Raw genomic sequence first — 26,200 nt, forward strand, 5'->3', positions numbered from 1 at the left:
ACCACCTTCCAAAGAGTTATTCCATATATAGGGCACTAAATTGAAAAGGAGTACAGCGTATCACCCATAAACCAATGGCCAGACAGAAGTGGTGAATAGATGCTTGGAGATAGCCTAAAGCCATCCACCAAATATGACTACCCAAGGAGAACTCCAAACCCAATCGAGTGTCATTATTGATCGATAGATCGTGACCCGACAATGACGATCCACTATTGAAGCACTAATAAAGTAGGTGAACTTACCAACAGAAAGTGCCACTTGGGAGAACTATGATGACTTGAAGATCAAATTCCCAGAATTTATGGATCGTTAGCCTCAAGAACAAGGTTGATTTGAAGAAGGTGGGTCTGTTAGGACTCTAACTAGGAGAGTTCTAATTGAGATGGGCATTCATGTAAAACCTACATAAATTGACCCCTATTAAAAAGATGAAGAGGCCAACTAGGGTTAGGAGATTATTTCTTAGAGAAGAATTAGGAGTTATAAAGGAATAGGAGTGTTGAGTATGAGCCCTATTAGGAGTTAAGGTTTAGAAGCCCTATAAATAGCCATGTATTCCTCCTCTTTTAATGAGCAATAGATGAATCTTTTCTGCAGACTTTGAGCAGCAACTTGGAGAGAGGAACCCCTATAGAGTTCTAAGGAGGCCGATCCCCTAAAGAGATCAACCCCAAGTTTAGAATCTACAAGGGTTCTAACAGATAGGAAGGAGATAATACCTTACTAGTATAAGTGAGGGGGCGGCCATCTTGCAATAGTACAACACCAATTCTGACTCTAGAGGCATCGGCTTCAATAACAAAAGTCTTGCCAAAGTCTGGTAGCGCTAGTACGAGCGTTGTTTTCATTGCGGCTTCGAGTTTGTCGAAGGTGGTGGTGGCTTTGTCCAACCATTGGAAAGCATCTTTTTTCAGCAAGGAAGTAAGAGGTGCATTGATCTTTCCATAGTTTTTCACAAACTTGCTGTAGTTGCTTGTTAAACCGAGAAAGCCGCATAGCGATTTTATGTTCCTCGGGGTCGGCCATTTTTGCATTGCTTTAATTTTGGAGGGGTCCAATGCCACACCTTCTTCTAATATGATATGCCCAAGATATTCCACCTTCTATTTAAGAAAGCTGCACCTTGATTTTTTGACAAAAAGAATATGTTCTCGTAAAATCGTCAAAACAAGTTGTAAGTGTTGAAAATTACTTTCAAGAGAAGAGTTATACATAAGGATATCATCGAAGAAAACCAGCACAAAATTTCAAAGATAATTATGAAAAATATCATTCATAAGGCTCTAGAAGGTGGAGGGAGCATTGGTGAGACCAAAGGGCATTACCAAAAATTAGTAGTGGCCTTTGTGTGTTTAAAAGGAGATTTTCAGTATGTCTTCTTCGCACACTTACATTTGATGATTCCTGGATTGAAGTGTTAGAATCCTAGTGGATTATATACTTGGGGTTGATCTTTTTAGGGGATTGGCCTCTTTGGAACTCTATATGGGTTTCTTCCTCCAAGTTGCTGCTCAAAGGCTACTAAGAAGATTCATCTATTGCTTGTGAAAAGAGGATAAATACACAACTATTTATAGGGCTTGTAAACCCTAACTCCTAATAGGACTCCTACTCAAGACTCCTAGTTATAATCAACTACTAATAATACTCATACTCTAAGAAGCAATCTCCCAACTAACCTTGACCCTAGTTGGCCTTTTCACCTCTTTAATACGAGTCGGCTAGGTAGGTTTTACATGAATGCCCCTTTCAATGAAACTCAATTAGGACTCTTCTAGCTAAATTCCTAACAGACTCATCCTCTTCAAATTAACTGTTAGGACTCTAGCTAGGAGAGTCCTAATTGAGAGGGGCATTCATGTCAAATATACCTAAGCCGACCCCTATTAAAGAGGTGAAGAGGCTGGCTAGGGTTTAGAGGTTATTTCTTAAAGAAGAATTAGGAGTTTGTTAGAACCCTTGCAGATTCTAAACTTGGGGTTGATCTTTTTAGGGGATCGGCCTCCTTGGAACTCTATAGGGGTTCATCCCTCCAAGTTGCTGCTCAAAGGCTGCAGAAAAGATTCATCTATTGCTTATGAAAAGAGGTGGAATACATGACTATTTATAGGGCTTCTAAACCCTAACTCCTAATAGGACTCTTACTTAAGACTCCTACTTCTAAACAACTCCTAATAAGACTCCTACTCAAGACTCCTACTTCTAACCAACTCCTAATAGGACTTCTGATCAAGACTCCTATTCCTTTACAACTCCTTATTCTTCTCTAAGAAATAACCTCCTAACCCTAGTCGGCCTCTTCATCTCTTTAATAAGGGTCGGCTTAGGTAGGTTTTACATGAATGTCCCTCTCAATTAGGACTCTCCTAGCTAGAGTCCTAATAGACCTACCCTCTTCAAATCAGCCTTATCCTCGAGGCTGACGATTCATGAATTTTGGGAATTTAATCTTCAAGTCGTCATAGTTCTCCCAAGTGGCATCTTCTGTTAGTAGGTTTGCCCACTGTATTAGCAATTCAGTAGTGGATCGTCGTCATCGAGTCATGATCTGTCGATCAATAATAGCACTTGGCTGAGTCTGAAGTTCTCCTTGGGAAGTCGTATTTGATGGGTGGTTTTGGGCTATCTCCAAGCACCTATTTACAACTTCCGTCTGGCCGTCGGTTTGTGGGTGATATGCCGTACTCCTTTTCCATTTAGTACCCTATATATGGAATAACTTTGTCCAAAATCTGCTCGTGAAGATGCAAGTAGAATTTATCATAAGCACAATGCGTCCCTTATAGTGTAATTCTTTTGAGTCCCAATTGTAATGAGCCATGGGGCATGGTGCTTCCTCCAATTTTTTTATAATCTTAATAGTATCTGAATCTTCCTACCATTCCATCTTAATATCCTCAAGGAAGTCGCTGGTCGGAAGTGAAATGGTTGAGACTTCAACTTGCTCGGGTAGCTGTGAAAGCGCATCTGCAAGAACATTCTCTTTCCCCTTTTTATAAGTTATTTCATAAACAAATCCAAGAAGTTTTGTTACCCATTTTTGCTGCTCAGGGGATGGTATCTTTCGCTCCAAAAAGTACTTGAGTCTTTTATGGTTGGTTTTAATTTGAAATCGTCGACCAATCAAGTAGGGTCTCCACCTCGTTGCTGCGCGCACAATGGCGAGCATCTCCTTATCATACGTTGACTTATTTTGATGGGAGGGAGATAATGCCTTGCTAGTGTATGCGAGTGGTCGACCATCTTGCGTGAGAATGGCTCCAATTCCGACTCCAGATGCGTCAGCCTCAATAATGAAGGGTCGGTTAAAATATGGTAGTGTTAGCACCGGCGTCGTCATCATGGCTACCTTAAGTTTGTCGAAGGCAGTAGAGGCTCTGTCCGACCATTGGAAGACATCTTTTTTCAGTAAGGAAGTAAGTGGTGCACTGATCTCGCTATAGTTTTTCACGAACTTGCAGTAGTAGCCTGTTAAACCCAGAAAGCCATGTAGCAATTTTACGTTCCTTGGGGTAGGCCAGTTTTGCATTGCATCAATTTTGAAGGGGTCCACTGTCACACCTTCCTCTGATATGATATGCCCAAGATATTCCACCTTATGTTGAAGAAAGCAAAAATTTGTAATGGTTGTTGTGTGTTCAAAAGGTGGTTTTCGGTATGTCTTCTTCGCGCACTCATATTTGATGATACCCGGATCAAAGGTTCAGCTTTGTAAAGATTTGTGCTCCCTTTCATCTAGCAATTCATTTGCTATTGGAATAAGGTATTTGTCCTTGATGGTTATGCCATTGAGAGCTCGATAATCAATGCATATTCGCCATGTTCCGTCCTTCTTGCGTACAAGTAGCACCGGTGAAGAGTAGAGGTTGCAACTTGGCCGAATAACTCCTGTTTCGAGCATCTCTTTTACAATCCTTTCTATTTTATCCTTCTGGAGATGTAGATACTGATATGGCCGAGTATTTACTGGAGGTTTGCCTGAAAGAATCATTATATAATGATCATGCCGACGGGTAAGAGATAGGTTGTGCGGTTCGTCAAATATATCTGAAAATTCAGCAAGCAAAGGAAGTAGGTTTGGATCTTCAAATTCCATTGGCTCTTCCTTAGTTTGCTGCTCAAGTTGTACCAAAAGGCCGCTGCATACTTTATGCAAAACCTTCTTCATTTGTTGTGTGCAAATCGTCGTTATGTCGCCCCCACGTTTCCCATTCAGTATCACCTGTTTCTCCTTACTATAAAATTTCATAATTAGTTACATAAAATTCCAAGAAATATCACCTAATGTTGTCAACTATTTAATTATGAGCATGGCCTCATGATCATCAAGAGGGAGAAGGAAGAAATCTGCAATTATCTCTTGGTCCTGCAGCAATAGTTTCTCCTACGGGCGCCTACGATCACAATTCAAAATCCATCCGTCGATGACCTTAACATCAAACCTGCTGCAATTCTCAATAGGTAAGGCCATTTGGATAGTAACTTTACTATTTAGAAAGTTATTAGAACTGCCTGTGTTGATGAGAATAGTGATCGGTTGTTGTTTGAGAAGGCCTCCAACTTTCATCGTTTGCGGGTTTGAGTAGCCGACTAGTGCATGTACCGTAACTTTAGTCGGTTGTGGCTCTTCTTCTGCATCTTCTTCTTCATGTTCAAGGCTCTCTTCTGGATGTTCAATGACCTCTTCTTCTATTGGTTCAATCATAAGAAGTCTCCCTTTACTACAGCGATGTTCACAGCTCCACGGCTCGTCACAATGCCAACATAACCCCTTCGCATATCGCTCTCGAAGCTCTTCTCTTGTTAACCTCTTTGGTGTAGGGACTTGGTCGACAGTAGGGGGGGCTGAGGGCTTCAATATTACTAGTTGAGGAGCGACCCTAGTCCTCCAAGCTTCATGGTTCAATTGCTCCTCTTGATGTCGTGCGAAAGAGATGGCTGCCATAAGCGTATACGGTTGTCGCGCTTTAACTTCTCCTCGGATCTCTAGCTTCAAGCCCTCAATGAAGGTCCTCAATAGCTGTTTTTGAGACCAATCATAATTTTAATTAGATAACCTTTCAAACCTGGTTTGGTACTCTTGAATGGTAGAGGTTTGTCGGATCTTTACTAATTGTCCTTCAATATTCTCGTAATCGGTTGGTCTGAAGCGGATCAGTAGTTCTTCTTTGAATTATCGCCATAAAAGGACTCCATAAGTGTGTTCAAACTAGTCAAACAACTATATGGCATCCCCTTCTAGATGTATAGCTACAATTTTCACTATAGTCCGCAATTTTGTGGTACCGAAAATATCGCTCCACGCGCGAGATCCAACCAATCGGGTCTCCTTCTTCCCATATAGGGAAATCCAATCTCATGCGTGGATAGTTGAGGTCAATCATAGAGCCTCCCCTCCATTAGAATTCATCTCTTCGGGCTTGGTGCGATTGGGCAAAGCTCTCTCCTTGATGTGATTTCTTTGGGCTTAGTGGTCGACCCAATCTGAGTTCGGTAAAGAGCGTCCGAATCTTATCTTCCATTCGCACCTCGAAGGCTTCAAATTTAGCATTGATTACTTCTTCAGATGCCATAGTATATGCCGTCAAATCTATGATGTTAAGATCTCTCTTTTGTTGTCGGGTTAAAGGCATGTATTGGTTGAGAGAGGTGATGGTCGAAAGGGTTGGTGGATTGGTGGATGTAGGCTACGGTTTAGGATTGTTTTGTGGCTATTTTAGGTGCAGTTTGAGGGTGTGGTTTGGTGGAGTTTTAAGGTTGTGGATGAATGTTTTGGATCTGTTGGAATTCATGGGGAGATCAACGGATGATCCGTGGTGGTGGAGATGACGACAGAATTTAGTGACGATCTTTTAAGCAATTGTGGGAATTGCTTTGAGCGGTTGTGGAGGGTTGATAGATGGCTGTGGAAGGGCAGCGAGACACCAAGAACGCTGCTCTGATACCAAGTGTTAGAACCCTTGCAGATTCTAAACTTGGGGTTGATCTCTTTAGGGGATCGGCCTCCTTAGAACTCTATAGGGGTTCCTCCCTCCAAGTTGCTGCTCAAAGGCTGCAGAAAAGATTCATCTATTGCTTATGAAAAGAGGTGGAATACATGACTATTTATAGGGCTTCTAAACCCTAACTCCTAATAGGACTCTTACTTAAGACTCCTACTTCTAAACAACTCCTAATAGGACTCCTACTCAAGACTCCTACTTCTAACCAACTCCTAATATGACTCCTACTCAAGACTCATATTCCTTTACAACTCCCTATTCTTCTCTAAGAAATAACCTCCTAACCCTAGCCGGCATCTTCACCTCTTTAATAGGGGTCGGCTTAGGTAGGTTTTACATGAATGTCCCTCTCAATTAGGACTCTCCTAGCTAGAGTCCTAACAGAGTTGTAAAGGAATAGGAGTCTTGAGTAGGAGTCCTATTAGGAGTCTTAAGTAGGAGGCATCAGCTTCAATAATAGAGGCAGTTGTGGTAGAGGCAGAGACTACTACTGACTCGACCACAAAGGTGAAGTACATTGCTATGGTAGGGGCAGCAAAGGAGGGAGTCTGGATGAAGAAATTCATAACAGATTTGAGAGTCGTGCCAGGTAACGAGGAGTCGATTCTCTTGTATTGTGATAGTTATGGGGCAATTGCTCAAATAAGGGAATCCGAGCCTCATTATAAGTGTTTTGAGGAGGTTTCAACTTATTAGAAAGATCATGGCCCGAGGAGATATAGTAGTGGAAAGAGCTCCATCCGAAAATAATATCACAGATCCATTGACAAAGTTGTTATCTCATATTATTTTTAAGCATCATAGGGGTCTGATGGGGATCAAACACATAGGTAATTGGCTTTAGGTCAAGTGGGAGATTGTTAGTCATAGGTGTCCTGCAAGCCAATTACATGAGTGATGATATGTATAACATGACACACAATCTTTTTGCATATTATTATTATGACATTTTCTCACTTTGTATTGCTTGTTGCATACATATATTGTGATGTTCATAGATCTGTGCAATGTGAATTGAATCATGATGAGATCACGATAATGAGACTAATTTACCTATAAACATAGACCCTAAATAATTTCGGTCATAGGTTACTCAAGAGGGACATCGATATAACCGGACAGACTAGTGTACTATATATTCATCTATATAATTGAGATGGCTGGTCTCATAACTGCTCATGTGAGGACACTAGAGATACAATGCAAGTGCTCATTAGAGAATGAGTTCATTGATTGATCTACTCATGGAATGCTGGATGATTGATGATGTCTTATTATTAGACAGTAATTCTGTCATCCTAATGGTATATTTTGGTCCTTGGACTTGAGACATTAAGGATGTCCTATATGAGTACTTTATTCTTTGATATCAGCTTTATAAGTCTAAAAGTTCTAGATCTAATACAATCGGTCATCGGGGCAGCCAACCTTTTGAGAGATATTGAGTGTTGATAAAGGATCATCCGCTCTCGGTGTCATAAGAGGAATATCTCATATATTCTTACTCAAACAAATTTCTGGCCAGGGTCATTCGGATTAAGAGAGAAAGAGTTCTCCGGGAGAATCTGATTAAAGTGAAACTCGAGTAGAAACCATATGGGCCTGACAACACCATGCCCACTATACGGTCTTTGGGGTATTAAATGAATGAGGGACTATAGATATATAATAATTAAGGATAAATAGATCCAATGGATTGGATTCTCTTATATCGTTTAAGAATTGTGGCACAGTGGCCTAGTACGTCCATAGTCGATGAGTCGAGTGAATTATTATAGAGATAATAATTCACTGAGCCAAAAAGAGTTCTAACAGGTATAACTCATGGCTAGATCGATATTGGGCCTAGAGGGTCATATACATATAGTAGGTGTTGCGACAAGTAGATGTTCAGATATGAGATATTCGTTAGAACCCCTATCTTATTAGATATCCAATAAACTCTTAAATTATTAGATCCTATGGATGAGATCTAATAAGAGCCAATGAAAGATTATTGGATATAGATTCACTAATCTAAGAGGCTTGGGTAGTTGGATGGAGATCCAATATCCAATAGGGCAAGATCCATTAGAGTTAAGTTAATAGGGGGCCTCTATAAATAGGAGGGAACCATAAAGCCATAGGTTGAGCCTTCTTGGCTGCCACCTCCTATTCTCATATATCCTTCTCCTCCTCAACCAATAGGTATAGAGATCTGGGCAGTGATTCGAGGAACGTCTTCATAACCCCTACCGTGTGGATCACCGCTAAAAAGGATGACATTTGGCCTCCTTCATCCTTTCCCACATATCTGTAGGATTTCAGGGGTATATAATCTCCCTAGGTAACATAATCTCCGTTGTACATGTAGTTTTTCGGTTTTGCGGATTTTTACACACCAATTTTCACACGACGATGAACATCTTTTTAGAAAATTTATGATTTTTATTTTTTTATTCTTCCGTTACATATGTGATATCACCCATAGATTTTTTTATATTAATATATGCCTGCATTTCCATACCACACATTATAGTATATAGTTATGCATGTCAATCAATTTTACTTAAATTTATATACATCTCTTCTTGTGCAATGCATACATTAATATTATATTCTTAGAGTTATCTCATAGCAATCTAAATATGTATTAAGCTCATTGTGATCTTATCATTAAAAATATTCTTTCAAAGGAGATATCATGAATGTCATAATAAATATGGCCATTATTTTATAGTTAATTAAGATTATAATTAAGATATGATTCAACTTAAAATGATATTTCCAGCCCTTGGTTCACAATGATCAAGTATAATAGGGAGCTTAAAACATATCAAATGGAATATGCTTAAATTAAAAACATTACATCTTAGTTCACTTGTAACTCTCAATGCAAATAATAATTTATAGTAAACCTTTTGTAGAATCCTCTTTAAAGTAGGTTGCAAATAACCTATAAATTCACCTAAATTTCATCATCAATTTACTAATGATTTAGCCTATAATCTATGACATAATTGTTACTAGTCAAACAATTGTATAGTTCTACAAATTAATTTTATTTCACTGTTATGGCTAACTAAACCATATTAGATTATAATACAATTTTGTAGAAACTTAGGAGACATATAAAATTAAATATATATCAAATTTTAACTCAAAATAGAATTATTATGAATCTAAAATACCCTCCCACTTTAATTATTATCACATATTCTATAAAATTAAAACTAGGTTGAGGTTATTTGAATTTATAAATCTCATATTTTGGTGCAGTGGTATTCATTAAATTCTAAATTTCACATAACTCTAAGGGAACCTTTAAAAATATATCAAAAGAATAAGATTGAATTATATCTTAATTCCCTTTCACAAAAAAATAAGAAATTCTAAGTATTTAAGATTAAGGTACCCATAACTTTATGGACCAATATCATATTAGAGGTATTAGAATTATAATATATCAAAAAATCAAAGATTAATTCAAAGTCTAGATTACTCAAAAGCATCTAAAATTATCAATCTACAATTTATAAAATTGAAACTTCTAGCGGAAGAGTTAGGTTTTCTTATATTAATCTTCTTTAGAGCTGTTTTCTTTTAGCTTTCATGAAAGAGATATGAAGAGACTAAGAGATATGCTAAAGGAAGAGGGAAATGTTTCGTAGGTTATAGATGAGGGTGATAAGGCCAAAACAAAGAGGTGCTTATTTAGAGTTGCTTAAGAGGTAGCTAAGATGTCATGAGTTCAATCTCACTGAGTCTAATCTCAAGTGTTTTTGAACATAATTCTAGTGTTACATCAACCTAATTCGAGCCTAATTTAATTTAAGAAGAATGACATGTTTCGATATAAATTCATCATTCTATCTCACCTATGGATCTTAATATTTTTAGTGCAATAGTTTTCTTTAAATTTTATCTACACTTAATTTTTTATTACTACTTAAGTAACTTATTATCCTTCATATATACGATACTTAAAACTCAAATTTTTTTACCTTAAAGATGTTTAAAGTTATTGAAGTTTTAAAAATCACTTAAGATTTATTACATTGCATAAGTCTTTTTTTAATTACCACATATATGTTTATTATAATGACTTAACCTCATACTCAAGTCCATTAGTATATTTAGGCTTATTAAGATGAAGGATCATTCCTTTTTATTGTAAAATATGCTTAACATAGAAGTCAATATTTCTATATACTTCAACTAGTATTTTGAAAAACTTTATACATAATATATTTGAAAAAATATACTTTAACTTTAAAATAAATAACATGAGCATATCATATATTATATTTTTTAAGCATAGATATTATAAAAGATATTTTTTAATAATAATAATTTATATATATTATTTATACTTCCATTGACATGTTATATTTGTTACTATATACGAGAACTTGATACTACATTATGTATAATCATAGTCAATAAATTTAATTAAAATATCAATTAAATCATAAAAATAGAAATAATTAAAGAATAATATATATAATTAAAATAAATAGATAAATTAATAAATATAATTTTGAGATTTTTCTTTTAGAATAAAATATCTAATTAGGAGTTAGATGATACTTTGAGGCTTTCGACATAGAAGTTAGATGATACTATGCCATAGGATAGAATTTATTGTACGTTGTCAAGAGAAAGAGAGGTTGAGTTAGCTGGAAGAATATTCTTTCTTCTTGTCCTTTAATGTTATTATTGAAATAGCATGGTCTTTATAAATATAATTTTTAAGGAATGCTTGGAGAAATGGTGCACCATTGGAGAAGTTCCTCTATGCTTAATACAAATTATATTATTTCGATTTGCAGTAGTCATGGCAACATGTTGATTCTGTAGTAGGAAAGTGATGGCTAATCTCATTAGATGTCATTTGTTAAACTAGTATCATTTGTTCTTATGCCAGAGGTCGAATTATAAGATGGGTGGAGGAGGTATGAGCTCAGTCTTATCAAGGTGTTCTTCTCCGCCTGAATTAGATATATCCAAATCAATGCGACTATGAAGATAATGAACAAATGTAAGAGTGTCGATTTAGAAATATCGACGTAGGAGTATCGATATATGAATATCAACTTAGGAGAGCTGATACAGAAATAGAAACAATGTGTTCATATGAAAATGTTTGACTGATGTATAAAATCATAAATATAGGACTAGTTCATAAATCATGTTGACATATACGCAAACAAAATAGCTAAATCATTTAATATTTACAAATAATAGGTACGGATTAGCTTTAGAAATTATCTACTACCTAATGAATGAAACTCCTTCTACGGATTGAAGGACCGATAGATCAGGAAAACACAACAATGGGAGTAACTTTTACAGATATCTCTTTGTTAGATATAATTTATTTGTTATTAGCCTCCTCGTAAACCAATTCGGTATGTAGGTAAACATGACATACTATACATGTAGATTGTGCTAGGTATCCTACTTTGTGAGATTATCATAATGTCATGAGATCAAAATCCATCTCCATCAAACTTACACTTTCAGAAACAGAAAAAAAAGACATACATAGTGCATTTCTAAAGCCAAAAAAGACATACTTTATAATATATGCATACATATATAAATAGTTTGAAAACAAGTGATCAATATTTTTTCTAGTAAAAGGTTAAACGTTGAAGACAGAAAGAAGCTCGACAAAATTTTTACTGACTAAATTAGTAATTAATGTGTACATTAGCTGATGTGGCGATGGATCATATGCACTTGCAGTTGTCCCTCTTCTGCAAAGATGATTTATCGATCATTGACATTTAGAAAGATACTGTGTTTCTGAGTACCCACTTAAATTATCTTAATTCATCAACTCTAAACCAATAAGAAAGGCAACCACATGGAAGCTAACCGTCTTGGTTCTTTTCGCTTGATAATCAACTTTAATTTATACTAGCCTTATTATTTTATTATTATTATTATTATTATTGTTATTATTATTATTATTATTATTGTTATTATTATTGTTGTTGTTGTTGTTGTTGTTGTTGTTGTTGTTGTTGTTGTTGTTGTTGTTGTTGTTGTTGTTGTTGTTGTTGTTGTTGTTGTTGTTGTTGTTGTTGTTGTTGTTGTTATAGTTGCAAGGTATAAGTTGCAATAATCTAATTTACTATAATTTGATCAACAAATGAATTTTAATTATGATATGATATTTTTTTCAGCCAACAAAGATGCCTCATAATCATATTCCCTGCACAAAGTTAAAGTTGTTTAAAAGTGTTTTTTTTCATAACAAAGGAATGCATTGAAGGAGTTGGTTAGCAGTTGTGAATATTTCTTCATGACCAAAAAATGCGTATTGGTTAGCAGTTGTAAACACTTAATTTTGAAATTCCCTATGAAGGATTGTTTCATGCACTAGTATTTATTTTGGTGTTTAGAAAGAACTTTAGAAATTGAAAATATTGGCAGAAGCTCTCTTAGAGTATTCTCTTGAACTCTGTATCTCTTGGATGCGTCTTTGAGTGATGAGTCTTTTGCTTTCAGTTCTATATCCTTGTTTATTATCCTTAGAGTGGTGATCTTTCTATATCCCTTCGCGATTTTAAACTTGGTGGTGAGCTATTTTTTGTTTTTACCAAAAGTGCTTCGTGAGTTCGCTCTTTTTTCTATTTGGAAAACTCATTTCAACAAATATGATTATACTGTCAACTTTTCTTGTAAGTTCGTTCATTTTCTATCCGAAAAAACCGTGCCGTCAGTTTTCTTTTGAAATCTATTCTACACCCCCCATTCAGCATCACTCCTGGGATCAATTCGGTTTTTGTCTACTGTGACATTTTCTATCTGAAAAATTGTTTCATCGGTGTTATTTCAAAATCTATTCTGTATTTTACCCTCGTCGGTATCAAAATCTCGTGAAACGAGAATCCTACGTGAACTGTCGCACTTCACTTGTGATGATGACCATTATTATAAAAACTAGATGGCGTATATGGAATGACAATGTACTACTCATTATGGGATGATCGATTGATAGAGTTAACCTTTCGGGGCAATTGGTATAAATAAAATAAATAACCAGAATGCATCCTATTACATTTTTGAAGTACCAAATTGTCATTTATTGAAAAACAATTATTTCTCAGACAAACCTAGCTAGTTGAATGGAATTGGATCAATTACAATATTTTTAAATAGAGTCATATTCAATAATAAAAACAATAGAGTTCAGTTACTCTATCAATCTTAATTATAAATCTGTCTTAGGATTTTATAAAAATAATTTATTTGAGAGTTTTTGAATACTTTTAAATGACAAATAGGATTATTTTGATATATTTCATAGTAAAGGATGATAGATCCTTATTTTTTTCACTTAATATTAAATTTAGGTATATATTCTGAAAAACCTTATAATATTTATATTTATTCATTATAAAGAATAACAATAAAGGATGAGATAATTACCTAGTTATATATTTGTATTATCTTTTTGTTATTATACCATGACACTATAACTTTATTTAAAAATATTTTAATCGAGTTTAATTAGTTAAAATTCTTACTAATATTTATTATCAATCTTATTATAAGTTGTAATATTTTATAAAATAATTTATATGAGAGTTTATTTGGTTTTGGATGCAAATTAAGAAGGTCTTGTCATATTCAAAATAATTGGGAACCCTAAATTTAGGTCTATCTTCATGTTCGTTTATTGCAGAAGAATAAACAAGAGTAAAACCTTATCCGGTTATAATATTTTAAAATAAATTTATAACGTTTTTATTAAAATACATAAACATTGTAATTGCACTCAATAACACTATAAGCAAGCTCTAACTAGTTTAAATCCCACAAATCTTAATTATCAACCTTGCTATAAATTTTAAGGGTTTATAAAGTAAATTTTATGAGAGTTTTAGGAGTTTTAATATAAATTAAAAAGATTTTCACATGCCTAGAAAATAAAAACGATAAAAATTTTATTTTTATATTTTATCTTAAGCTTATATTTATATATTTTTAATAACCTTACAATATTTGTATTTATTTATTGTGGAAGAATGATAATGGAAAATGATAGTATTTTTTGCTATTGAACTAAAACCGATTAGGTTCAGTTGGCTGGATTTCAATAACAATTAATTATTTATAAAAATGAAAATTTAGTTATTTGAAAAATATATGGTTCTTCACTTCTTTGTGGTTAATATGAAAAACCCGATTTGTTCCCCCGAAAAATCGCCAAAAATAAAGGAAAAGGAAAACAAGATATGCACAGTTCGAGCCCCTCCCTCCTCCCGCTCGCATACATAAATTATACGCACGCTCTTCATCCGACTTCACGGACGTCAAACGGATATAAGAGCAACACGTCTTCAGAATTTGTACCCGGGAAAGCTACCGGCTCCATTACTGGAAAACTTTGTTGTCGTTGTGCGGGACCCGCATGGGCATCTGCCTCTATCGTAAGCTACGTATGAAGGTTTGTTTCTCTTATCTATTTAATTATTTGTGGCACGCGGTTTGCGCAGGTAATATATAAGGAGGGAGGAGGAGAAGGAAAGGTAGGCGTGTCGACGAATTCCTCCTTTGGTACCGCGACCTTTCGAACCACATTCTGCTGCCGTTTGATCGATCAGAATCCTCCTTAAGTATATGCTTCTTCTCCCTTTACCCTTCTCCGATTCTTTCTTTGTTTCCTTTTCGTTCTTGGTTATTGGGATTCGGTCTTCCTTTTTCGTTTGGTTCTTGTTCGATCTCCGATTCCGTGCCTTTTTTCCTTCTCTTTGTCTTTTTGGATCGTGATTCAATTTTTGTAGGTTAATGTCGATTCCAATTGTTTTTGGAGGTTTGGATTGTTGGTGAATTCTGGAGAGGAATATTTTTTGGGATCTAGGGATGATTAATTTGGCGGTTGCTTTGATCATGTGCGTCGAGCATGTCAGTCGCAGGATGAGTCGGTGCAGGTTCCAATTTCTCGATAGGACATTGCACGCAGATATGTTTGCTGCTTTAGGGATTTCTTCAGGACACGAGCTTAACTCGTTGAATTCGACTTGAAGTCTCCCTGGGATATATTGATACACAAACCCGACAGTTGTAGCAACAGAGTAGATCTTGAACCTGATAAAAGAATGTGCGTGGCACTGGGAGCAGCAGTTTACTTCGTTTTATGTTGCTTTTTTTGGAGAGTATAGCTGGTCGTCGCTGAAGGATTGTGGTGGAAGCTTTAGAGCCATGGAGAACTGCTTCATGATGCATTATGAATAGTTTGTTCGCCTAATTTCTTAACATAAGGGTTTATATCTGCTACAGCATCTATTTGAACAAGTCAAAAATAATTTTTCCAAAACGATGTTCAAGAAAGCTAACCTTAAGCAGGTTTACAAGATACTCTATAAAAAATCAGTGGCAACTGATCCGGTTCTAGGAAGTTTGTTCGCATGATTAACACCAAAAGAGAATATTGCGAGTGCTCTGTCCAAGGACCAATCTTTCATTGGTTATATGCTTACTGCCAAATGAAGGGACTAGACTTTTTTTTTTCTTTTAAATTAGCTTTAAAAACTACTGAACACATTATATGAAGTACTTTGACTCTATCTGAATATATTGTTCCAGTGAGAGGACTGGCCAATTAAGGGTTTTTGGTTTATGTTTTTCGCTTAATGCCACATTGTTCATTCCACTAACCTGCATTTACTACATATTTTACTCAAATGAACCGTCTCCTCTTCAGGTTTCCATATGGAACATATAGTTCATAATGAAGTTGGCCCATCTACAGCAACTGGTCTAAGCAGCCACAGCAATGACACTGATGATGATAGGATGATTGCGCTTGTTCTCTCAGAAGAATATGAAAAGTTAGATGGTGCAGTTTCTAGACGCCTTGCTAATCTGGCTTCAGTGCCTGTATGTAATTGCTATTTTTTTAAATTTTCTTTGTTCCTGGAATTAGTAGTTGACCTGTTGTTGTGAGAATTCGTTTACACAAAATCATCTTACAAATGCAGTATTGAGTGTCCTATAAAAGATTTTCATAAACATGTAATAGTTGTTTTTCAATCAATTTTGGACCTCTTATCTATCTGATAAATTTGCCATCTACTAATCCTTTTTTCCTTCAAACTTTATCCAGTTGCTAGTTGAAACTATTCATTTATAGTTATGTTTACTACACTAACCTAATACTCATTTGATTCTTTTAAGTTATATTTATTTTTCCTGTAAGGTTTTCTGTCTGCTATTCTATTCATTTTGTGGTATAAGCAGCTAGAGGAGCTACCATTTATATACAATGACTAGTTTGTATAACAATGCCAACCTATGGACAAGAACTGAAGATCCTTGGTCTTCTTAATTTGTGTATCTAAAGATCGGACTTCATTTGTGTTGCTGTTTATTCAAGCAAATTGTTTCTGAATCATTAATATGCAATTTTTGGGTTTTATATTTGCTTTTGTTGAGGTAGTTTTGCTTTTATTTGATACTTCCTGGAAAATTAAATTCTTGTAGCATGTTCCGCGGATAAATACATTTATTCCCAGCTTGAGTGATGCCACTCTAGATCACCAGCGGCTTCTCCAAAGGTACCTTCATTGAAACTTCATTGAACATGAAAAATTTTCATATAAATGTTGATGTTGCTAATTCATGTAGATTTTTAGTTTGTACCTGACTGGAAATTAATACCATAATGCATTTTGTTAGAGAATACTTATATTTTACTCCACTGAAAATTTATGAAAAATGTTTTCTTTTCCATGATATTAGATGCTTGCTTTAAATTTAGCTTAATTCTGGTCTAAGAAGCATGGATATGAACACGATCACAAACACAATGAAGCACGGACACAGCGACATGCCATTTAAAAAACAAAAATTACGACGAACACGGCAGGGACACATGTATTTCTCTCTCTCTCTCTCTCTCTCTCTATATATATATATATATATATATATATATATATAATATTCAATTAACATGAGTTTTATAGTATATATACTTCAATTTTATAAACTTAGAAATGTAAACAAATAATATTATCATACAGGTTGAAACAATTAAAATTATCTAAATGTAAGTATCCAAAATAAAGGTTGAGGACATCAAATAATATTTAACAATCTCCAGATATAATTGATATATGTTTTCATGTGACAATCTCTAGATTTCTTTCCATATTTCTTTCCTTCTGATGCCAACAATCTGTCTCCATGTAGACTCTGAAGCGTGCGGGAGCATTGTCATATCCCACAAATGGAAATGCAAATAAATAAAAAAAGACAAGCCTGAAAATGTGTCGACGCATCTGAGCACGTCCACCAAAAGCACGTCTGTGCTTCTTAGATTCTGGTTTCCTCTAAGTATTTTGACACGAGATATGTAGATTTAACATATATTTAGATGTTATAAGATTATTGCTGAGCTTGTTTAAAAGCATGCAGGGGAGGTTACAACTGGGAGGCTAGAACACTCAACATCTCATAAAATGAATTGACATTAACATGCGTATCAGCCTATATAGAGGATTCTGGCTCACCTATCTCATTTCTTTTTCCCATAAGGATGCTACTTTAACTAACCTTGACATTCAATCAGTTTTCTTGAGGCTCATCTGTTTTTCACCTGTTCAAGACCTACTCTTTAAATTCATCACATATGTTAACATGTATTTAGAGAATGTACATGCTGTATCTGTTCTGTTGGAACACAATTTCATTTAAAATACAATGAAATAGAAAGAGCATTTCATGCTAATTATTATTTAAAATACAATCAGTGCTTATTTTATGCCAAAGTTATTATTGATCCTTATTTGTGTTGTGAATTTAAGTCGTCAGCAAATTTTTCTGCTAGGTTAAATGCTTATGGCCTATATGAAGTTAAGGTCTCTGGGGATGGCAATTGTCAGGTCTGTATACAACCATGCTATTTACATTAGCTATTGATATAATGATAGAGAGATAATGCATTTGAGACTCCAGTAATTTTGTTGTTCATTTTGCAGTTTCGTGCAATATCTGATCAGTTATACAGATCCTCGGAATATCATAAACATGTTCGGAAAGAGATAGTAAAGCAGGTTGGACTAAGATTATCCAATTATATTTGCTTATTATGTTATCAGTAAATTACATCTTTAGACTCCTTGTGGCTGATCGTTACAGTGGTTGCTTTTATGTTGAAACCCTTTCTATATGAAAGGTTTTTCCACTTTCTACAGCTTTTGAATAGTCTTTTACCTTCCTACTCTTAACTGCATGGAAGAGTAGCTACTTTTACATTTTAATTATTTTCTGAGAATTTACTTCATATCGATATAAGTAAAAAGCATTCTTTTCTCATCGCTGAGCTGAAAGTTGGCAGGCTGTTGAATTGCTGGATTATCCAGTTTACTTGAGTTACCTTTGCTCATTATTCATCTATCAGAATATTCTCATTTTTTAAAAGCTGAACTGCAGGATTTATGTGTTAGGATCGAGAGCACTAAGAGGGGGGGGGTGAATTAGTGTAGCGGAAATCTTACAGCGATTAAAAACCAAAAGCTGCGTTCGTTCAAAAACTATTATGATGCAAAAGCTAATTCTCAGTTTGTCTCTAAGTGCAGTTTGCGTCTAAGCGCAGATTGCGTCTAAGCGCAGTTTTGCGTCTAAGCGCAGTTTACGTCTAAACGCAGATTGCGTCTAAGCGCAGTTTTGCGTCTAAGCGCAGTTTACGTCTAAACTCAGATTTACGTCTAAACGCAGTTTTACGTCTAAACGCAGATTTACGTCTAAACGCAGATTTACGTCTAAACGCAGTTTTACGTCTAAACGCAGATTTACGTCTAAACTCAGATTTACGTCTAAACTCAGATTTACGTCTAAACGCAGTTTTACGTCTAGACGCAGATTTACGTCTAAACTTTGAAACTCGTTTGTATACTCGCAGAAGGCAGTATGCAGTTGAAATCAAGACGTAAACGTGAACTGAGATCTGATGATTGTGCGAGGAAAGTCGATTTACGTCTGAATGCAGTTTTACGTCTAAATGTTGAAACTCGTTCGTAAAATTGTAGAGGACAGTTTGCAGTTATCAATAGGATCAAAATGTAAGAGTAAACTGCAAAGAAGCTCGTTCGTAAAAGCACGGAAGACAGTTCTGCAGAATCAAACGTAAACGTAAACTGTAATGTATGAAAATACGAATTTACGTCTGAATGCAGATTCGGAAGAACAGCACTTAGAACTTGTTCGTGAAAGCGCAGAGAGCAGTAGTAATGAAGGAGGTTTGCAGTAATGATAAAGTGCTCGAGAATAAACGCAAACCAGAGATTTAGAGTGGTTCGGTCAGCCTTGACCTACTCCACTTTTGGCTTCCTCCACCGACGAGGTTGCCGACGTCAACTAGGGGCCTTCCTTCAATAGGCTAAGGCCAAACTGCCCTTTTACAATTTCTCTCCTTTTGACAGGCTCAGGAGACAACCTTTACAGACCTTTCTCTCCTCACTTTACAACTGAAAACTTGAAGAACAGAAGGAGGAGACTTAAAGGCTTTACAACACTTTTGAGCTCTTAGAATCACAGAAAAGATCAAGATTTCAGTGTAGGTCTGTATCTTTTCAGTGCTGAATGGGTGGGGTATTTATAGGCCCCAACCCAATTCAAATTTCGAGCTCAAAACGATCAAATCCCGGAATTTCGGGATCAGGCGGTTGCACCTCTTGACTGGAGAGGTTGCACCGCCTGGCAGAGCTCGAAGACTGAGCTCAGGCGGATGCACCTCTCTGTCAGGGGTGGTTGCACCTTTCTGCCAGAGCTCGAAGACCGAGCTCAGGCGATGCATCACCTGTCCAAAGAGGTTGCACCTCTCTGCCAGAGCTCGAAGACCGAGCTCGGTGGTTGCACCTCTCGGCAGAGCTCGGAACTTGAGCTCTGGCGGTGCTACCTCTTGACAGAGGAGGTTGCACCGCCCAGTCTCGCTTGGAGACTGAGCCCTGGGCGGTTGCACCGCCTGGCTGGAGCGGTTGCACCGCCCAGTCTCGCTAGGAGACTTAGCCTGGGCGGTTGCACCGCCTGGCTGGAGCGGTTGCACCGCCCAGTCTCGCTGGGAGACTTAGCCTGGGCGGTGCTACCTCCCTGCCTGGGCGGTTGCACCTCCCACAACTACTTGGGTTCGAATGGGTTGAACCATTCGACCCAACTTGAGTTCTTCAGGGGCCCAATTGCCCCAGGATTAAGCTAATGGGATCACCTCCCATTTCTAACTTAATCACCGTGCTAACTACGATTAAATCTAAGACAATTTCTGCAGCTTTGCTTCGGTACGTCAATCGCTTCTTCCGGCGAGTTTCCGGCGAACTTCCGTCGATCATCCGATGAACCCTCGGTGATGCTCCTGCGGACTTCCGGCAAACTCCTGGACTTTGCGACGATCCACTTGGCGAGTTCCGACGAGCTTCGCTTGGCAAGCTTCTGGACTTCTCGGATCTGTTCTCGCAGAACCTCCGACGACCGTCCGAACTTCCGTCGAACTTTCGAACTCCCAACGTGATCATGAACTTGACTCCGGCGCAACTCCTGCTGCTTGTCTATCTTTCATCGTAGTTAATCCTGCACACTTATCTCAACACATAGATTAGACAACAAATGACAATTGACTTCATCATCAAAATCCGAGATTCAACATTATGTTCTTAAGGCATAGAGAGACATTTATGTGATTCTTACATCTTCTGTTATGCAGCTTAAGGAATTCCATGCTTTCTATGAAGGATATGTCCCCATGAAGTACAAGCGCTACTATAAGAAAATGGCCAAGTATGATTTTCTAACTTCAAATTCTGAACTTTATTTATTGTTTTATTTGAATTAGTGAGAAGGTCTTGATGCAAAATTGTGATGCAAGCTACATGCCATTAGTTTCAATCATGAAGAAAACTACCCCTTACATGGGGTTAAAAAGTTGCCCATATTAGGCCTCATGGAGATGGCAGCCTCATGACTCGAGTTTTATGAAAAAAAAAAAAAGCCTGTTTCTGTGGATAAGCAACTTTCTATTCACTATTAACCAATTACTGTTATACAGATCCGGCGAATGGGGAGACCACATTACATTACAAGCTGCAGCTGATAAGGTATGCTGTGATTTTGGTTTACCACTGAATATGTTATTACTCCCACGTAGTTTCTTACTATGTGCTGCATATGATCATTCTGGCTGCTATTGTTGATTTTTAAAAATATTATCTTCATGTTTATATCTTCCATCAGGTTCCCTAAATTTAGCATTAACTTGATGCATCTTTTCCTTCTGAGCAACGATTTAAATAGGTGCTTGGGTGCTTGCCTAAGTGCTCGGGTGAGGCAAGGCAAGGCCCAAGTGCCTCAAGGGTCGACCAGGCGACGCACTTCAATGAAGCGTCGTTAGTGCGCTCGTCTGAACCCAAGCATCTTGGGCAAGCGTCCGGTTTAAATGAAGCAACCGAACCAGACTTTTAAGTCTTGTTCGGTTGAATGAAGCAACTAGCTACTTTCTTTTACTGTATTTGCAAAACCCACCCCTTGTACCCCTACGTGACCCCTAACCATCAACCCTAGTGCAGGTTCTGCATTCGCCGCTAACGCTTCCTCTGTCATTGCCTCCGTCGTCAACGCATAGGACCGAGGCTTCCTCTATCGTTGATGGATGAGTCTGAGGGCCTAGCTTTTGTGTGTAGTTCCTTCTGTTGTCGCTACTTCCGTGTGCAGTTCCTTCCACCGTCGAGGGAGAGGACAACGGCTTCCTCTACCACCGATGGACACCTCTGAAGCTTCCTCCACCCACGATGTCACCATTTGCAGTTTATGCCATTGTTGTCGCTACCGTTTGTTGTGTCCTTCGTTACCGTGGCTATCATTCGCAACTTCCTCCGCCGTTGCTACTATCGTCCGTAGCATCCTTCGCCGCCATTGTCATTCGATAGTTCCTCCATCACTATTGTCCTCTCCTTCCCCACTATCCACTATCGGTGACACTTTTCTCCCTCTCTAATTACTATTAACAATTCTTTTCTGCCCTTCTAACTACGGTTAATAGTAAATAATATATTGTTAATAGTAGATTATCAACTACTATACAAAAAAGTAATCTTTATTTAGATTAATAATATACTATTTAGATTTTTATACTACTAATCTCTATTTATTTTAAATAATTATTAGGGTTTCAGGATTAATGTACAAAAGCAATTCAAAAGATTCTTAAAAAAATTCAAGAAAAGATTTTGCTTGGAAATATAATTATCTAAAGGATCCTAAAGATCCTAATGTAGTTACTTGTATCTTTTGTGATAAGACTACTAGAGGTGGTATTTTTCGTACAAGGTAGTATCTAGTAGGAAATTTCAAGAATGCATTAGCTTGCAAGAAGTGTCCACCTGATGTAAAAGAAGATCCACTGGCTTATATGATTGAAAACAAAATACAAAGGAATGAATCTTATAAGACTTTATGAGGATAATATTGAACATATTAGAGATGATGAAGAAGATTATTCTGAAAATGTTAATCTAAGTGGGAAAAGAGTATATAACAGAAAAGAAAAGAAGCCATGGTTGTTAAGAAAGGTAAAAAGGGACAGATGAATTTATATATGTATCAAGGATCATAGAAGCAATAAGGCAAGTAAGAGTAAAATTAAGACAAATAAATATATGTGATGCTTATGATAAGGAAATAAGAAGAAGAATAATTTAACACATTGCTCGCTTCTTCTATCAGGTTAGCCTTCCTCTTAATACTTGCCGTTTAGACAATTTTAAGGAGATTATTGAAGCTATTGGAAGATATGATAGTGGATTAAGACCTTCAAGTTATTATGAGATGCAAGTTTCATTATTGAAAAAAGAGTTGGATTATACAGATGACTTATTAAAGGGCCACAAAGAATCATGAGTAATGCAAGGTTGCTCTATTATGTTAGATGCTTGGACCCATATGAGACATAGGAATATAATTAATTTTATGGTTAACTGTTATTTAGGAATCATATTTGTGAAGTTATGCATAATCTTTTATAAAATTTGGAGAAAAGATACATGATTTGCTTGACAAGTTTGTGGAATAAAGTGATGAACAAAATGTCGTTTAAGTTATAACCGATAATGGAAGAAACTATGTGTTAGCTGGTAAGATTTATCTTTGAATTTTTTAATTTTTTAATTACTCTGTCTCCAATTTGAATGGAAGAACTATGTGACTCCTAAGTCTTATTAGTTTCGTTATCCTTTGTCTTAGGTAAATTACTTGAAACAAAAAGATAACACTTATATTTGACTATATGTGCAGTACATTGCATTGATTTAATGTTGGAGGATATTAGAAAGATTCTTGAAATCAAGAAGACTTTAAAAAAGATAATTTTTGTCGTTGGATTTCTCTATAATCTTATTGTGGCTTTGAATATGATGAGAGAAGTCATAGGTAATAAAGAATTAGTGATATATGGTGTTACTCGATTTGCTACTTTTTTCTTGACATTACAGTGCGTGTATTGTCAAAAACATAACCCGATAAACATGTTTATCTCGAAGAAATGGATGACAAGCAAATGGATAAAATAAGTGAAAGACAAGAGAGCCAATGATATCATTTTAATGCCATCCTTTTAAAATCTTATAGTTTATATATATTAAAGGTAATGAGCCCTTTTGCTCGGGTCCTTCAGTTGACAGATAATGAAAAGAAGCCTGCAATGAGATATATTTACGAGGCTATGGATAGAGCAAAGAAGATGATTCAAAAGTCTTTTGATAAAAATAAAGAAAAGTATAAGAAAATATTTGTGATCATTGACGAATGATAGAATTATCAACTTCATCATTCATTACAAGCAACAAGATATTATTTGTACTCAGAATTTTTTTATAAGAACACCTTCGTTGAGTTTGATGCAGAAGTTATAAATGAGTTATATTAGTGCATTGCAAAATTGATTCCAAGTCTTGAGATGCAAGATAAGATCATACATGAATTATCTTTATATAAGAATGTTAATGGTCTTTTTGGAATTCCAATGATACTTCGATCTAAGACACCTACATCCCTAGGTATTAATAAATTGATATAATTAATTTCATATATAGTATGTTATTACTAATAATAAAATAAATTTTACAATTGAATAGTGGAGTTTATTTAGAAATTCCATCTCGAACTTGTAGTAATTAGTTATCAAAATTCTTAGTTTGATATGTAGTGCTGCAGGTTATAAGCAAAACGAGAATGTCTTTGAGCATGTAAGGAACATAGAATATTTTTAGATAGATGTATTAATATATTTTTAAATGATATGATATGATAAGTTCACAAAAGAGAAGAAATTAGTTAGAGCATCAAACGATTACATGATTTTGTTTATATAAAGTATAATCAAGTACTGAAGGTTCATTATGATTTATGAAATAACATTGACCCAATCTCATTACAAGACATTGATGATTCAAATGAGTGGTTGGTGAGAGAAATAACTTGGAAGATGCCGAAGATGACCTTGTTTTTGAAGATGACAGCTTGATATGGGGAGATGTGGCAAGAGTCTTAAGTGGTGGAGAATTACAAATATGTACAAGACAGATGATGAAAGGAAAAATGAGTGCAAAAGCCTCAACTCATCTCCTGTCACTATTGAAGAGGAAATATATTTTGATTAAGATGGACGAGAGAAAGAGAAAGAGAAAGATGATATGTTTGAGAATGACGACGTTGATTATGATGATGATTGACTTTGGTGCTAAACTTTATTGTTTTAAATCTTTTAATATTTTTGTTATTAGAAAATGGATAATGTGACTCGATACTTTAGATCTTTTTAATTTAATATTATATTTTAATTTATATAATCATATTTTTTTAATTATATTATATATTTTAATATTTTAATATTTTAGAGTATCTCGCTTCGCTCAGGCGAGCGCCTAGCGCTTCGAGCATTTTGAGACCTTGGTGCCTTTTGGTGCCTAGGGCTTTTTAAATCACTGTTTTTGAGATAACACCACTTTTGAGCTTCATATGATGAAAGATCAATTCTCAGTCTTCCATCAGAGATGGATGGGGACTTTAGTTGCTGAATTTATGATATACTTGAACCATGGACACCAGTCCAATTTCTGATGGTTTTCTAATGTCTCAAATTTTGGGGGATTTAGGTGAACAACAAGTCTCAACCTGTCAAAGCCTTTTCATCCTGATTTTCAGTTGGAATACATTATCTGAGAAACTTTTCAAGCAGTTTTATTTTTCCCCTTGACTTGTAGCATAGGATACTCAACGTAATTCCTCTAATAGATAGAAGCAAATATAGTTTGCTGAAGAAGTTTGGGAATCATTATTTAACTACAACCATCAACTTCTTATTAGGAATATGGCATGTCGCTTATGTCATTGTGTTACTAATGCTTGCCACATTTCCTTAAGCCCTTCATCAGAACAGTCGATCATTTTGCATTTGTACTGAATTGTTAGTCCTTATCCTTCAATTGACCATACATAAGATTTTGATTGTGACATCAATTTGCCACTTCATTGATATACAAAAAATTTCCTTTTTTTGAGATTAATATTTGTGATTTAATCTTTTGCTATACTGTATTCAATGTTATGCTAAATTACAAAATATCTCAATTGATTTTATATTTCTTTTTTGCACTCTACACAGTGCTGGTAATGATGCAATGCAGGTAATTGTGGTGTGAAGCATGTGATTTTGTGTGGAATGTAATGTCAGCGATGTCTAACTCTAAACAAATGAAGTTCTTTAAACTTATTTCAATCCAGTCTAAGAAGGAAGAATATGGATATATCGATATTCTCTAAATATATAGGCTATTTTCTACTTTGTTGACATGTAAGGTAAACCCTGTGAACATAAAAATATGCAAGATGCCCTTACATTTGTTCAAAGGAATCTGAAACCTGCTTGTGGACAAAATTTTCCACTTATTTAAGATTTAATAAAACAAAATTGGACTGTAATACAATATTCTGTTTTCCACTCATGTTGTTTTTACATGTTTCCATGTTATAATGAACTTTAATTTTGCATACTGTGCTTTAGGTATTAGCTCAATGCCTTCATAATATTTCTTTATTGTATCGTTATCATGTTTCATCTGCTACTCAAGATTCTTTGGAGATTAAACAAGTATCTTTAACTTCTACTTGTTGATTTGCAGTTCCAAGCAAAAATATGTCTTCTAACTTCATTTAGA

General features: G+C 35.8%; 1 protein-coding gene across 2 annotated transcripts in view; it reads left to right on the forward strand.

Moving 5' to 3' along the window:
* Positions 1 to 14,493: 14,493 nt before the first annotated feature.
* LOC135637916 (OVARIAN TUMOR DOMAIN-containing deubiquitinating enzyme 12-like) overlaps positions 14,494 to 26,200 on the forward strand; it is a 12,777-nt gene continuing 1,070 nt past the window's right edge. The window contains exons 1-8 of one of the 2 annotated variants that reach the window (XM_065150800.1): positions 14,494 to 14,617; positions 15,706 to 15,881; positions 16,485 to 16,558; positions 17,830 to 17,884; positions 17,981 to 18,055; positions 20,698 to 20,771; positions 21,040 to 21,088; positions 26,165 to 26,200. The exon at positions 26,165 to 26,200 is cut by the window's right edge and continues 49 nt beyond it. In XM_065150800.1, coding sequence (XP_065006872.1) covers positions 15,714 to 15,881; positions 16,485 to 16,558; positions 17,830 to 17,884; positions 17,981 to 18,055; positions 20,698 to 20,771; positions 21,040 to 21,088; positions 26,165 to 26,200 — 531 coding nt within the window. In that variant the 5' untranslated portion in view covers positions 14,494 to 14,617; positions 15,706 to 15,713. The remainder of the gene's footprint in view (positions 14,618 to 15,705; positions 15,882 to 16,484; positions 16,559 to 17,829; positions 17,885 to 17,980; positions 18,056 to 20,697; positions 20,772 to 21,039; positions 21,089 to 26,164) is intronic. The other variant, XM_065150801.1, reaches the window with a different exon arrangement.

This window comes from Musa acuminata, chromosome BXJ3-5 (genome assembly GCF_036884655.1).
Source record: "Musa acuminata AAA Group cultivar baxijiao chromosome BXJ3-5, Cavendish_Baxijiao_AAA, whole genome shotgun sequence".
NCBI lineage: Eukaryota > Viridiplantae > Streptophyta > Magnoliopsida > Zingiberales > Musaceae > Musa > Musa acuminata.